This window comes from Sminthopsis crassicaudata, chromosome 4 (assembly GCF_048593235.1).
Source record: "Sminthopsis crassicaudata isolate SCR6 chromosome 4, ASM4859323v1, whole genome shotgun sequence".
Classification (NCBI taxonomy): domain Eukaryota; kingdom Metazoa; phylum Chordata; class Mammalia; order Dasyuromorphia; family Dasyuridae; genus Sminthopsis; species Sminthopsis crassicaudata.
In genome coordinates, this window is record NC_133620.1 from 456,381,035 (window position 1) to 456,397,130 (window position 16,096).

A 16,096-nucleotide genomic window follows, 5' to 3' on the forward strand; every position below is an offset into this window, starting at 1 on the left:
CTCCCTCTTTTTTTTCACACACATCCTCAAGGCTCCCCTTCATCTTCATTTTGACTAGAATTTTCTTGTACAAAGAATGTCCAAGAAAGTGAAAGGGGGACCCTCTTAGGTGATCATTCTGGGAATACATACATTGCCCTGATAGGTACTTTATATTGAACCTGCCTCTTTATAAATGTGTTAATAAAATTGCTTCATGTTAAGCATAGAACAGGCATCCATTAATGAGGGCATTGGACATTATGTTAGGACACTATATCCTGTGTTTCCTTCATGGAACACCTCCTCTTTTTAAAAAATTACTTTTGGCTATTTTGAACTTTCTTCTTCCTGTAAGAATTTGGTAGCTACGGCTTTCTCCTCTTCCCTTCCATTCCCTTTCTCCAGGTCAGGATTGTACCTCACTAAAGAGAACATTTATCTTCAACCCAGTCACTAAAATAGGAAGCATTGGTGACTGCGTCAAAAGACAGAAGCTTCTAGGTAAACTTGGCCTATGTAGGACGGGCTGGGGCTGCTCCTTTTGGCTCACTTGGTGACCTTGGTCACATGAGATAGCCCAAACCCTCTGGCATCCATAGAGCAAAAGCTTAAACCCAGCCCCTTCCCATCCTGGGAAGATTAGAATTTGTTAATTATCCTAATAGGTTTTAGTTTTTATAGAAAGAGTAGTTTATATAGTGATGTGGTGTAGAAACAGGGGTCATTAAAAAAGAAACTTTAATTTTATCCTTCAGTTTATCCCACATTTTAATTTAAGATGACTGAATGAATTAAATCAGTCAGTCAGTGAACATTTATTAAATTCCTCCTATCTGCCAGTTACTGTGCTTATTTATAGCTTGGGCTTTCCTGAAATTTTTTACTATTTCTTTTACAGCAAAGATTTGCGGGGAGGATGGACAGGTGGATCCCAACTGTTTTATTATGGCACAGTCCATAGTATTTCATGCAATGGAACAAGAGTAAGTTAACTTGGCAGTTTGCAACATTTTGGATTCTTGGGGGTTCGGTTTTATGTTGTATGTTGTTACGCAGTACAGTGCAGTGCGATGGTGATGCAGAGGTCCTACAAGAAAAACAATTGCAGATCCATGTAGCTTGAGAATGGCTCTTAGCTTGGGTTCCTATAAAAGAGAAACACATAAATATTAATTAAATTGCACTTGTATGTTCATTTTTCACTTGTAATTTGCTTGATCTTTTTTTTCTGAGTTTAAAAAACTAATTTTCAGTTCTAACAGCTCAAGTGTTTATGTGACTAGAATAGTCACTAGCTTCATTAAATGATAAAAGGCTAAGAATGGATTCCTCAATTCTCCATTATTTTTTCTCCTATGCATATTTAATCTGCTCCCTAATATCTATTCATATTTTAAAAAAAGAAAAACAAAAAACCCAGGAAAACCCCACAATTTGGGGGGAATTGTCTTCAGATCCTGCATGTGCCATGATCAGTGATGACATTAGTGTAGGTTGTTCCTGATTAAACTGTACTTGGTTGTGGTTCCTTCAGATTTTTTCCATTTTGTCATGTTCAGGCACTTTAGTGAGTTTTTGCGAAGTCACCATTTCTGTAAATACCAGATTGAAGTGCTGACCAGTGGAACTGTTTACCTGGCTGACATTCTCTTCTGTGAATCAGCCCTGTTTTATTTCTCAGAGGTAAAATCTATATTTCTTTTCACCCTTTTATAGCATTTGTGCCCCTAAATCCATCCATATTAAGGCATTTCCTATAGAAAAGAATGTGAAAAGTAGAATGAATTAAATGAAAATATTTTCTCTTCCGGATATATATTCTGTTTAATGGAGTGAATATTCAAAAAGTTTAATGGTTAAATGAAAGAAAAAACAAATTAAATGTAAAATTATTAAAATAGCCGCTAGAATATTTGGAGAATACTCTGAACCATATTTTTAGCTTTTCATCAAATCTGATGATACTCATTTAGAGGTAGAGCCTCAGTTCTAATTTAATAGTTGGGTGGCCCATGGGTATGGATGAGTCTCCTTCCCCATCAGTAAAATGAGGAAGCACCCTAGTTATAGTTGTTGTTTTAGAGATATCTTATAAACATGCTCTGTCATCGCTAGGTCTCACAAAATAGTATTTGCAGACTAAACAACAGAGAAGATTTGTTAGTAAATACTCTTTCATGCTACCATTCTTTTAATTTTAGCTTATTGAGCAATTTCAGTACCCTGTGAAGCATTTACTAGAAGCAGCGAGTAAGTGAACCTTGGTGGGGCATTTTTACTGGACAGCTCTCAGATGGCTTTAGCAAAAGACACATTTTACTCATCTAAGTCTAACAAGTATTGCAAGCCAAGATAGCACATCTTCCAAAGGAATGGCTTTCAAAGATCAAACTTTGGTTCTGTCTTCAGCTGCATTGGTAACATGCACCGTCTGTAGCACGCGGCTAGCTGGCTATGTTCTTTATTATTTCAACTGCTGCAAGTTTAAGCCTGGAGCATTTATTCAGACTGCTGTGGCAATGTGTAATAATGAAAATGGTTGTGTGTAAAGAATTTTTTTCTGTCATCTTCTTTATATGTTTCTAGTAAAGAATTAAAATGTTTAATTTTGTTTATGTAATGAAAGCAGGTTTAATCTTGCTTCTAGTGTGATGGACATAGATCCTTTGTAAATGAGAATATGATCTTTTTCAGCCTGAGATGCCGTCTGTCTATAACTACACTGAACGTATCTTGCTTGTTGACTGCAAGATCATGTAATATAATGAATGTCTCTGGGAGGGTAGGCTAGCAGTAGTAAGAGAAGCCTTTTTCTTACTAACTTTATTATATTTTTATATTTCAGTACATGGAGAAGGAAGATGCGGTGAATATCTTACAATTTTGGTTAGCAGCTGATAACTTCCAGTCCCAGCTTGCCGCCAAAAAAGGCCAGTACGATGGTCAGGAAGCACAGAACGATGCCATGATTTTATATGACAAGTGAGTTGGATTGATTCACAATTCCTCCTGACCTTAGGGATAGGTGTGTTCAAAAAAGTAAACTTCTAACAAAGCCTGTTTTTTCATTGGTATCTATTCAGCTGAAAAGTTTGTTCCCACAGAAAAAGTCCCGAGTTGAGAGTTGAAAGCTTTTAGTAAAGGAAATGTTGATGATGTGCCCTACTCTGCAGAATCTGGTGACATTGTCCTTCTCATCAGCAGAATGGCCAAGTTTTGTATTAAATTATATGGACGTAGCACCACCTTGGGACAGCGTTCCTTAGAGTACTAGTAGGTGGCAGAATGAGGCCCTCTGGAAATACATAGGGCTCTCCAGTGGAAAGACTGCAGATAGTAGGCATTTATAATCACAGAATGAATCAATTAGAGCATGATTAATAGATGAATTAGGATTAGGTCCACTTGTTCTTGCAATCTTTAGGCATACAATATCTCTGAGTTATCTGCAGGAGCAAGAAACAGATTTTCCCCTTTTTTGTTCTCACCTGACTAAAACCCAACAGTAATTTTAGCATCACTGGAGACTTTGGACCCTGCTGAAGATAAGCTTCTTCCTTCCATTGCAGACATGCAGTAAGATGCCCCATTTTCTCATTGACACCCTATTAAACAAGTATTTATGTGCTTTCTATGTTCTAGATACTACTAAACTCTGGAGATAAAAAGAAAACATTTTCTCTGTTCTCAAGGAACTTATATTCTAATGGGAAGATAATGTGCAAAACATTATTCATATGACATATATCCTATAGCACATTGCTTGCCTTCTCAATGAATTGGAGAGAGGGGGAAAAGGGAAGGAAAGAATTTGAAACTCAGAATTTTAAAAAATAAATGTTGAAAAATTGTTTTTACATGAAATTGGAAAAAAACTATGTTTTAAAAATTATGCTTATAAGAGTTGTACAGTATAAATGCAAAGTATCTCAGAAGGAAAGCACTAATTTCAAAGGGACCAAAAAAGACCTCTTTTTGAAGGGGGAATTTGAGATGAAACTTGGAGGAGGCTAGGTAGGGCATTCTAGGCACAGGGGGAATAGTCAGTAACAGGCCAGGAGGGCAGTGAAAGTACAACTTGGAGCCAGCCTCAGTGGCCCCTAGAGTATGTAGAGGAGGAGTCCAGTGCAATAGGACTGGAAAGTAGGGCCCAGATTGTGGAGGGGAAAAAAGGCCAAAAATAAAGCCAAACCAGGGGCTTGATATTGATCTGGGGGGTTGAATTAGGGTGGAGAAGGTGACTTGAGACAGGCATATCTACCTGCAGACCATTACCATAATCCAGGTGGGAGGTGATTAGAATGTACACCTTGTTTTTTGTTTTTTTGTTTTTTTGTTTTTTTTTTTTGTTTTGTTTTTTTAATAGCTTTTTCTTTACAAAATATATGCATGGGTAATCTTTCAACATTAACTCTTGCAAAACATTCTGTTCCAAATTTTCCCTTTCTTCCTCCTACCCCCTCCCCTAGATGGCAGGTAGTCCAATATATGTTAAATATGTTAAAATATATGTTAAATGCAATATATGTATACATATTTAAACAGTTATCTTGCTGCACAAGAAAAATTGGATCTACAAAGAAAAAAACCTGAGAAGGAAAACAAAATGCAAGCAAACAATAACAGAAAGAAGGAAAATGCTATGTTGTGGTATATACTCAGCTCCTATAGTTCTCTCTCTGGCTGTAGATGTCTCTCTTTATAACTGAACAACTGAAATTGGTTTGAATCATCTCATTGTTGAAGAGAGTCACGTCCATCAGAATTGATCATCGTAAAGTCTTCTTGTTGCCATGTATAATGATCGCCTGGTTCTGCTCATTTCACTCAGCATCAGTTCCTGTCAGTCTCTCCAGCCTTTCTGAAATCATCCTGCTGGTCATTTTTTACAGAACAATAATATTCCATAACATTCATATATCATAACTTATTCACCCATTCTCCAACTAATGGGTTTCCTCTTAGTTTCCAGTTTCTGGCCACTACAAAGAGGGCTGCCACAACATTTTTGCACATGTGGGTCCCTTTCCCTCCTTTAAGATCTCTTTGGGATACAAGCCCAGTAGTAACACTGCTGGGTCAAAGAGTATGCACAGTTTGATAGTCCTTTGAGCATAGTTCCAAACTGCTCTCCAGAATGGTTGGATTCATTCACAGTTCCGCCAACAATGTATCAGTGTCCCAGTTTTTCCATATTCCCTCCAACATTTGTCATTATCTTTTTCTGTCATCTTAGCCAATCTGACAGGTGTGAGTTGGTATCTCAGAGTTGTCTTAATTTGCATTTATCTGATCAATAATGATTTGGAACATCTTTTCATATGAGTAGAAATAGTTTCAGTTTCTTCATCTGAAAATTTGTTTATAATCTTATTCTTTATGTCTAGATCATGGACCCATTTCAACCTTACCTTGGTATACGGTGTTAAGTGTGGGTCAGTGCCTAGTTTCTTCCATACTAATTTCCAATTTTCCCAGCAGTTTTTGTCAGATAGTGAATTCTTATCCCAAAAGCTGGGGATTTTGGGTTTATCAAACACTAGATTGCTGTAGTCATTGACTATTTTGTCCTGTGAACCTAACCTATTCCACTGATAACTACTCTCAGCCAGTTTCAAATGGTTTTAGTGACCGCTGCTTTATAATTTTAGATCTGGTACAGCTAGGTCACCTTCATTTTTTTTTTTTTTTTTTTTTTTTTTTTTTTTTTTTTTTTAGTTCCTTCGAAATTCTTGCCCTTTTATTCTTCCAGATGAATTTTGTTGTTATTTTTTCTAGGTCAGTAAAATAGTTTCTTCAGAGTTTGATTGGTATGGCACTAAATAAGTTTCCCACCACTGCCAGACTGATCGCCTTCGTTCCCTCACTGCCCCTCAATGGCGTTGGGTTCTTCCGTTAAGAGGGATCTCTCCCTTAGTAGCTCTAATGATGTGTTTGATTGCTCCTGTTGCCTTGTTCGTATCTCAGCCCCCATTATTCCTTATCCAGTCAGCTGCCTATATTCACTCATATGAAAAAGTGTTCCAAATCACTACTGATCAGAGAAATGCAAATTAAGACAACTCTGAGATACCACTACACACCTGTCAGATTGGTTAAGATGACAGGAAAAGATAATGACGAATGTTGAAGGGGATGCAGGAAAACTGGGAAAACTGATGCATTGCTGGTGGAGTTGTGAAAGAATCCAACCATTCTGGAGAGCAATCTGGAACTATGCCCAAAAAGTTATCAAACTGTGCATACCCTTTGATCCAGCAGTGCTACTACTGCGCTTATATCTCAAGGAAGTACTAAAGAGGGGAAAGGGACCTGTATGTGCCAAAATGTTTGTGGCAGCTCTTTTCATAGTGGCTAGAAACTGGAAAATGAATAAATGTCCATCAATTGGAGAATGGTTGGGTAAATTATGGTATATGAAGGTTATGGAATATTATTTCTCTGTAAGAAATGACCAGCAGGAGGAATACAGAGAGGCTTGGAGAGACTTACATCAACTGATGCTGAGTGAAACGAGCAGAACTAGGGGATCATTATACACTTCAACAATGATACTATATGAGGATGTATTCTGATGGAAGTGGATATCTTCAATATAAGAAGATCCAAGTCACTTCCAGTTGTTCAATGATGGACAGAAACAGCTACACCCAGAGAAGGAACACTGGGAATTGAATGTAAACTGTTAGCACTACTGTCTATCTACCCAGGTTACTTATACCTCCGGAATCCAATTCTTAACGTGCAACAAGAAAATGGTATTTACACACATATATTGTATCTAGGTTATACTGTAACACATGTGAAATGTATGGGATTGCCTGTCATCTAGGGGAGGGAGTAGAAAATTTGGAAAAATGAATACAAGGGATAATGTTATAAAAAAAATTATTCATATGTACTGTAAAAAAAAAATTTTATAATTATAAAATTAATTAAAAAAAAAAAATCCAGTCAGCTGCAGGGTGGTCGAGTCTGCTTCTGAATCATCCTTCAACCACCATGCTGCTGCCCTCCTAAGCTCTGTCATCTCTCCCCTTGGTAATTCAGCTCCCTCAGCAGCCTTTCCAAAGCCTGGGTCTGATGGTACCATTCCCTTAGGAGAAGTTTTCCATCATGTCTCATTGCCTATTGGGGAGAATAGCAGCTGGAGAAATGACAGTTGTCTTGGTGGAGGAAGGGCTTACATCCCCTTCCGTGAGTCCTTGAAACCCAGTTGCTGTTGGGAACTGGTGCCAGATTAGTCCTGGAGTATGGAGGAGATCCTAGAAGGATTCTTTTGGAAAGGGCTAAGAGGAACTGGCTTGGTTTGTCTGAGTGCTTGGGAAGCCTTTGTGGCTGGCCTCCCGACCTCATCCCTTCCTTCTCCTGGGCAGGGGAGCAGAGCTGCTGCTGAGAAGCCCCAGGAACATGTCCTCAGGACTGCCTGGGTCTATGTGCCTCTGGTGTGGAGGGCTTCGTTTCAAGTTAACGCGATGAGGAGAATGAGAATGACTTCTGGAGTCAGAATCATGGTTTACAAAGCCCTTTTCTCACCATGAGGTGAGGGTGTGATTTGTACTAAGATTGTCACCCAGTTTTATAGATCAGAAACAGTTAAATGACCAAGGAAGGTCAGAAGTATCTGAGCTGAGACTTGTCCCAGGAGTTCTGAGTCTAGGTTGAGGGTTTTGGATGAGTCCTGTATGTCATTCCAGAGTTTGCATCAAAGTTGTACTAGAACTTATTTCTAACATATATAGAGAATTGACTCAAATTTATAAGAATACAAGCCACTCCCTGTTTGATAAATGATCAAAGAATATGAACAGACAATTTTCAGACAAAGAAATTAGAGCCATTTCTAGTCATATGAAAAAAAGCTCTAAATCACTATTGATTAGAGGAATGCAAATTAAGACAACTCTGAGGTACCATTACACACCTCTCAGATTGGGCTAAGATGACAGGAAAAGATAATGAAGAATGCTGAAGGGCATGTGGGAAAACTGAGACACTAAGGTGGTGTTGGAGTTGTGAACTGATCCAACCATTCTGGAGAACAATTTGGAACTATACCCAAAGGGCTTTCAAATTATGCATACCCTTTGATCCAGCAGTGTCTTTACTGGGTTTGTATCCCAAAGAGATCATAAAAGAAGGGAAAGGACCCACATGTACAAAAATGTCTATAGAAGCAAGAGTAGTGGCAAAAAACTGGAAACTGAAGGGATGCCTGTCCGTTGGAGAATGGCTGAATAAATTATGGTATATGAATGTTATGAAATATTGTTTTATAAGAAACGATCAGCTGGAAGATTTCAGAGGCCTGGAGAGACTTAAATGAACTGATGCTGAGTGAAATAAGCAGAACCAGGAGATTGTTGTAAATGGCAATAAGATTATATGATTATCAATTCTGATCAATTCACTCTTCAACAATGAGGTGATTGAGGTCAACTCCAATGCTCTTGTGATGAAGAGAGCCATCTACACCCAGAGAGAAGAGTGTAGGAATTGAATGTAGATGACAACCTAATATTTTCAGCTTTTTTTGTTTTTGTTGTTGTTTGCTTTATTTTTTCTCAATTTTTTTCCCTTTTTGATCAGATTTTTCTTGTGCAACATGACAAATATGGAAATAGGTTTAGAAAATTGCACATATTTAAATCTATAGTGGATTGCTTGTTGTCTAGGGGAGGAGAGATAAGGGAAGCAGGGAGGAAAATTGGGAACACAAGGTTTTGCAAGGGTGAATGTTGAAAACGATCTTTGTATATATTGGGAAAAATAAAAAGCTATTATTTTAAAAAAATTGTTTTTAATAACAATAAATAAAGTTTTAATAAAGTTGCATGCAAGGCACCAGAGTACCTGGAAAGCTATATTTAAAAAAAGCTGAGGGAAAGCAAACAGGAGGAGACAGCCGAGAGAGAGAAGAGTATTGTCACTGCCATGCAGACAGATCCTTGTTGGTGCATTCCAGGCCTGTGAACCCATGTTGGCTGTTTCTTATTTGGAATTTTGACCTGTGCCACCATGACCTGTCTTTCTTGTTTTCTTGCCACAGATACTTCTCCCTTCAAGCTACACATCCTCTTGGATTTGATGACTTTGTAAGATTAGAAATTGAATCCAACATCTGCAGGGAAGGAGGGCCACTCCCGAGCTGTTTCACTACTCCATTGCGTCAGGCCTGGACAACCATGGAGAAGGTAATCCAGAGTTACAGGACTGGTGTTCAGCTCAACTTCCATTCATTTCTGCTTGTTCATTAAAAAAAAAAAAAATGCTTCACTTTGTCGTAGGTCTTTTTACCTGGCTTCCTGTCCAGCAATCTTTATTATAAATACTTGAACGACCTTATCCATTCAGTACGAGGAGATGAATTTCCAGGAGGGAATATTGCACTGACAATTGCCGGCTCTGGGGGCCCTCCTGATCAGGAGACTCATTCAAGCAGTGATAGTTCTGCTCAGGTACAAACTGATCTTCTAGAAATAAGAGTTTATGCATTAAAAAAAAAAAAAATCCCAAACCTTTAATCAGAGTTTCTAATTAACTCTTTATATCTTTTGAGGTAGAGGTAAACAGATCTTTTAAGTCTAAATATAATTTAAATGAAGTATTCAAGGGTTACCAGCACAATAACACATTGATTACCCCAGAAGGGATCTTATTTCTTATTTATGTTTAGCCTTTCTTTGTAACACCATTAAAATCATAAGGAATCCTGCATTGGTTACTAGGGATCAGTCTAGCCATTGTTCTCTGGCACTGTAATTATGTTTTGTGGAAGACAGTGATCGTTAACCTTCATGATATCATCCTAATGTTCCTTGAATAGCTAGTTATAAAATGTTAGTTTTAATGCAGACAGCTGTGATTGAGATAAACTAGTAATTTTAAATGACTATTTTAAACAATATTTTATTTTTTTCAAATTACATGTAATTTTTAGCATTCATTTTTTTAAATTTTGAGTTCCAAATTCTCTTCTCACCTTCTCATTGAGAAGACAAGTAGTTTTATATAGATTATACTTGTGCAGTTAAATGACCACAATTTTGACTTATAATAGCACTTGTGGTTTTAGAACTGTTTTCACGTGTGTTATTTATCTAGTCAGAAAACATTATCAATCATTTATCTACTAAGTGCTTTCTTTAGGGCAAGAATATAGACATGAATAAAAAGTGTCTGTCTTCTAGTAGGGGAGGTGAAACAGATAACTAAATTCCTATTGAAAGAATGACAAGATGTCACTTTGCTTTTAGAGGGCAGAGGGGGAGGAAAAATGCTTCTGGGTAGAGGAGGTAGCAGATGAGCTTGGTGCTGGAGGAAGGGTAGGAATTGAAATTAGGGTCAGAATGGTGGAGCGGCAGAGATCTGGGAACATCGAATAGTCCATCTTGGCGGGAGCACTGGCTACCTGTAGAGAATAGTTGGTTGTCATGCTGGAAAGGTGTCTTTAATGCTAAGGAAAAGAATTTGGATTTTATTTGTACATGATAAGGAAGCATAAAGTTTTTTAATCCAATGTGACATGATTAGATTTGTGATGTAGAAAGATTACATGATAATAATGGGGCATGAATCAGAGAGGGGAGAATCTGGAGAGAGTTAGCCCTGTTGAAATGGTATAGGGAGAATAATGACAGTTTGGATTAAGTGGGTGAGAGAAGATAATAAGCTTTAGGGTTAAAGGGAAAGGTTAATGGTTTGTCTTTAAGGTTTTCCAGCCAATGGTTCACAGCACTGTGGCTCCAACCTCCCTTGTACCCTCCTACTTAAAGGCCAGCTCTTTTTTAGGCTGGGTCTGAGAACAGGATGGACCAGCTGCTACTACAGCTCTAGTTAAGAGCAGGAGTAATAATAATCTTTGATGAAGGAATGCCAGCCCTTGGGATTTGATAATCTAAGTACTTTTCGTTTTCTGGGTATAAAAGAGGGCCAGATAAAACTCTGTTTAAGAAAATATGCCCAATGTCCCCATCTTTAGCCTTTTGGACCCGCTTGTTCTCAGTTCTTATTCTTTACCTTGTCAAGCTGATTGATCTTCTTAGTTAAACTATACAGAAAGTATTGCTAGCAGGACTCATAAAGTAATGTGGCCTGATGGATGCATTTAGGTCCTCCTAAGGTTTATGGGCTATAAAATATTGCAAATGGCTTCTTTACCTTGGGCTTTGAAGGTAAGCAGTGAAAATAAAATAATCTTTCCCATGAGTACTTTGCAGCTATTAGCTTGAATTACAAAGCCCAGCCTCAGTCAGATTTGGCTCTGATTATCTTCTGGCTGTAGGAGGTCACTGAAGCCAGTGTTTCCATTTCAGTTAGGAGACAGTCCAGTTTTATTCAGGACCAGTCCCTAGGATCAGTTTCCTCTTTTTTCTGATGGCTTCTTTTCCATCTCTTAAGTAAATGTACAGCATCGATGTTCCTTTGTTTCCAGGGCTATTTCTTGGGCATTTCATCTCTGTGGGCTGTTTCCAGCTGGCTATTTACTAGCCAGCGAGACTGCGCCTGGTGGAATCTCTTTGGAGCAGAGGCCTGCTCTTAAAAGTCACTGTAGTCACCAGAAGAAAACAGATTCTTTAATCTTGGTCATTGACTAAGAGGTTCAGTGCTCTGATACTTAGTAGAGATGGAGTTCAAGCCAGTCTGGTTCGAAAGGGCTCTGTGGACTGAAGCTGGAGGCTCTGCCTTGTTTCAGGCCTGGATGTTAATTGGGCTGAGGAGGTAGCAGGAGGGAGGGGAGGAGGCGCACATAAAACTAAACTTGCCTGAAATGGGATCAGGCCTCGTTTCTTCTCTGAATTCTTCTGTGGGCTTTTCACACCAGAAAAACCTAGTTTTGTATTTGAGGTCCCTGCTTTGGGGAAAATTTAATATCTAGCTGTAACGTGCTGTTGTCTCCAGAAACTGCCAATCGCTCTCTGGTCTAGACTTCTTTCCTCCAGAGAGCCGCCTCAAGTCTGGTCCAGCCAAGACACTCTCTCTCTCTGGAGTGCCGCCCTCTTTTATCCTCCCTGAGAATGGGCGTGGGATAACGCAAGGGCTTCTGGGAAAAATTACTTCAACCAATGAACTTGCTCCTCCTAAGCACGCAAGCTCTTCCCCAGGAATTCACAAGTAAAACTCCCAGTAAAGGCCGGAACTAGAGAATTTTCAAGTACAGACTTAGCACTTAGTAAGAATCTAATATCTCATTATCTCATTAGTACTTAGTAAGAACCTAACATCTAGCCTCACTAGTTACTGGAAAAGGCTATGGTGGAGAATGATCAGACTAAGGATACCCAGCATTTTCTTTTGCTGTAGAAATTGCTTTCTACATTTATTGGCTAAAAGACCTCCCAGGAACAGAGAATAGTCTATCTTTCAGACCTGTGAAGGAGGAAGGAATTTATGACCAGAGGAGAATTAGAGATCATTATTGATCACAAAATAGAAGATTTTGATTACATCAAACTAAAAAGTTTCTGTACAAATAATACTAATGCAAACAAGATTAAAAGGGAAGTAACAAATTGGGAAAATATTTTTTAAAAGTAAAGGTTCTGACAAAGGTCTCATTTCCAAAATATATAGAGAACTGACCCTGATTTATAGGAAACCAAACCATTCTCCAATTGATAAATGGTCAAGGGATATGAACAGACAGTTCTCAGATGATGAAATTGAAACTATTTCCACTCATATGAAAGAGTGTTCCAAATCACTACTGATCAGAGAAATGCAGGTTAAGACAACTCTGAGATACCACTACACACCTGTCAGATTGGCTAAGATGACAGGAACAAATAATGATGAATGTTGGAGGGGATGTGGGAAAACTGGGACACTGATGCATTGTTGGTGGAGTTGTGAAAGAATCCAGCCATTCTGGAGAGCAATTTGGAACTATGCCCAAAAAGTTATCAAACTGTGCATACCCTTTGACCCAGCCATACTACTACTGGGCTTATATCCCAAAGAAATACTAAAGAGTGGAAAGGGACCTGTATGTGCCAAAATGTTTGTGGCAGCTCTTTTTGTAGTAGCTAGAAACTGGAAGTTGAATGGATGTCCATCAATTGGAGAATGGTTGGGTAAATTGTGGTATATGAAGGTTATGGAATATTATTGCTCTGTAAGAAATGACCAGCAGGAGGAATACAGAGAGGCTTGGAGAGACTTAAATCAACTGTTGCTGAGTGAAATGAGCAGAACCAGAAGATCACTATACACTTCAACAACAATACTGTATGAGGATGTATTCTGATGGAAGTGGAAATCTTCAACATAAAGAAGATCCAACTCACTTCCAGTTGATCAATGATGGACAGAAACAACTACACCCAGAGAAGGAACATTGGGAAGTGAATGTAAATTGTTAGCACTACTGTCTTTCTACCCAGGTTACTTATACCTTCGGAAGCTAATAATTAATGTGCAACAAGAAAATGGTATTTACACACATATATTGTATCTAGGTTATATTGTAACACATGTAAAATGTATGGGATTACCTGCCATCGGGAGGAGGGAGTGGAGGGAGGGAGGGGAAAATTTGGGAAAATGAATTTTAAAAAATATATAAATAATTAATAAAAAAATAAAAAAAAAATAAAACACACGCACACACACACAAAAATAAAAATAAAAGACCTCCCAAATGCTGGTGGGAGTGGGGGGAGAATCTGAATAAATGTCAAAAAAACCCGCAGCTATTAAATAGTTAATAAAGTTATTTGAGTAGATTCAGAAGAAGTTAGAATTAATGTAATCTGTCCTTTGGGCAGCTAGATGGTAACTCTGGGCCTGCCATCAGGAAGACCTGAATTCAAATTCGGTCTCAGACACTTCCTAACAGTGTGACCCTGGGCAAGTCACTTCACCCTGTTTGCCTCAGTTTCCTCATCTGTAAAATGAGCTGGAAAGGAATAGGTCAACCACTCTGGTATCTCTTGATAATCCTAAACTAAAAAATGATTGTACATCAAACTATGCTTGGTGATAATCCCTGGGGCTGGCATTCCTCTATCAATTTGATGAGTGTATTTTATCTTTAACAGACTAGTAAGGCATCAACTATTTGCTTTTGCTTCCCTTTTCTGGTCTTTAATTTCAATGATTTTCTTGGTGGAATCATATTTTTAAATAAGTTTATATTCAAATTCTATCTGCTTCATATTAAACATTATTCCATAAAAAGTTTACTGTTTCTTTGTATTCTTCATATTTGTATTTTTGATGATGCCATATTTCATGTTCATACAAATAGGCTTTTTTCAAATTTTGTTTTTATTTTTTATTACAAATTAGAGTATATTTATACAAATAGGTCTTTTTATTCTTACAGTAGCTCTCTTAGGCTTAATAGTTTGGGACCATTGGGTCAAAAACATGAAGAGTTTGATGGTTTTGACTGTATTTTATCTTATTTCTTTCCAGAAAGATTATTCCATTTTACAACTAACTTTGCCAGTAGAATGGAAATGGATCCTTGATCTTATAAATTTGTGTCATCATGTAGATTTTGGATGTCCAATTTTTATCCAAAAACAAATTGCCCAACTATTTTTCTTTCCTTTTTATTCTGGATTTATTGATTTGTAGTGTTTTGCAAACATTAAGTTGTCTTGGGATACGTGGTGGATTATCTCTTGCATGGCTGGGAAACTTTGTCCCTGTGATATCAATTTGGAATAAATAGCCCTGATAATATAGGAAGCAATTATTAGTACTGTAATATGTGTGATTCAAAAAAATCTGGGTGGATTTATTTCCTCCATTTGGCATTAATATGTGGAATTTCTGTTGTAGTTCAATGTGAAGAAGGCCAATGTTAAAATCCTGAAAAATTTTGACGAAGCAATAATTGTAGATGCTGCAAGTCTGGATCCTGAATCTTTATATCAACGGACATATGCAGGGTAAAGTGAGCTTGTGGCAGACTTTTGCCATTGTTGTTGGTTTACATCTACTTAATACTATTAAATTTTCCTATATGGAAGAATCCCAAATGTACATGTGATGCAGATATTTGATAATCATTGATCCATATATATATATATATATATATGTTTTAAAGGTAAAAAGTCTGAATCAGCACTATAGCTATATAACTAAACTTACCACATTATTCTTCTCTGCTTAGGAAATTAGTTGCATAATTTTATCCTTAAATAATAGATATCACTTGGACATTAGAATTCTTCTATAACATGACCCCACATTAGACTTACTCATTTTTTTTCTTTTGTGAAACAACATCCACAGGTCTATCATGCCCCATCCAAAAAACTATGAATCCATTGTAGCGTGCAATCCTTTAAAAAGGAAGATTATTCTCCCTACTGACCATTGCCACCATCCTACATAGCATTAAAAAAGAGATTCCTTTGTAGTTAGTTATGTCAAGTGAGTGGAATTTTTTTGGAAGAATTGAAAATCCTTAAAAATTACACAGAATTGAATAAAATATTTTACTGATTTGATTTTAAAAAAATTTTCTTATCTAATCCAGGCTGGGAATGTAAAGACCAGTTATGGGCCTAATTCCACTAGTAACGTGTATTTGACCTGCTCCATCTGTGAGCTGAGCTGGGTCAGTGCTCCCAATGTGCCCTGGTGGCCTCCTGCTCTAGGACGCACCTCATTAGTGTTAACTCTCAATCTGCTTAGCTGCTGAAGCTCTGAGTGATCAGCTGTCTGTAAGAGAAGGGGCTACCAGTGTGCACTCACCTCATCATTTCTGCCTCCAGCCTTTCCTTGGTAAAATAGACAACACTGGGGCAATAAGAATTGGATGGTGGATGGAGTTAAATGAAAGAACTTATTGAGTATGTCCATTTTTTATAAGCTCTTGGATACTTTTTTAAAAGTTCTTTACAATAGTTATTTAGCAAATAATATCCTTGGGGCTCAAAAGAATATTTCACCAGAGATGTGACTTTGATTTTTTAGGAATAAATTCACTCACCTATAGCCTCATTTCCACGTGTTTTGTTATGTAAAATATAGGATAGACATAGTGGTTTCAGTGTTCCTTAGTTGTATAAAATAACGGAGTCAAAATATAGAGATGTCTAAAGTGCTATGCACCTGATTTTAGTGCCCTCCTGAAAGTACGTGAAAAAGGGCATTT

The 16,096-nt window shown here is 37.7% G+C and overlaps 1 protein-coding gene across 4 annotated transcripts in view; it reads left to right on the forward strand.

Annotated features, from left to right (window-relative positions):
* Nucleotides 1–16,096, forward strand: part of AKAP10 (A-kinase anchoring protein 10) — a 49,947-nt gene that overhangs the window by 24,088 nt on the left and 9,763 nt on the right. For all 4 annotated transcript variants that reach the window (XM_074263908.1, XM_074263906.1, XM_074263909.1 and 1 more), the window contains 6 exons: nucleotides 881–965; nucleotides 1,542–1,665; nucleotides 2,828–2,964; nucleotides 9,032–9,176; nucleotides 9,270–9,440; nucleotides 14,773–14,882. In XM_074263908.1, the coding sequence (XP_074120009.1) occupies nucleotides 881–965; nucleotides 1,542–1,665; nucleotides 2,828–2,964; nucleotides 9,032–9,176; nucleotides 9,270–9,440; nucleotides 14,773–14,882 (772 nt within the window). The remainder of the gene's footprint in view (nucleotides 1–880; nucleotides 966–1,541; nucleotides 1,666–2,827; nucleotides 2,965–9,031; nucleotides 9,177–9,269; nucleotides 9,441–14,772; nucleotides 14,883–16,096) is intronic.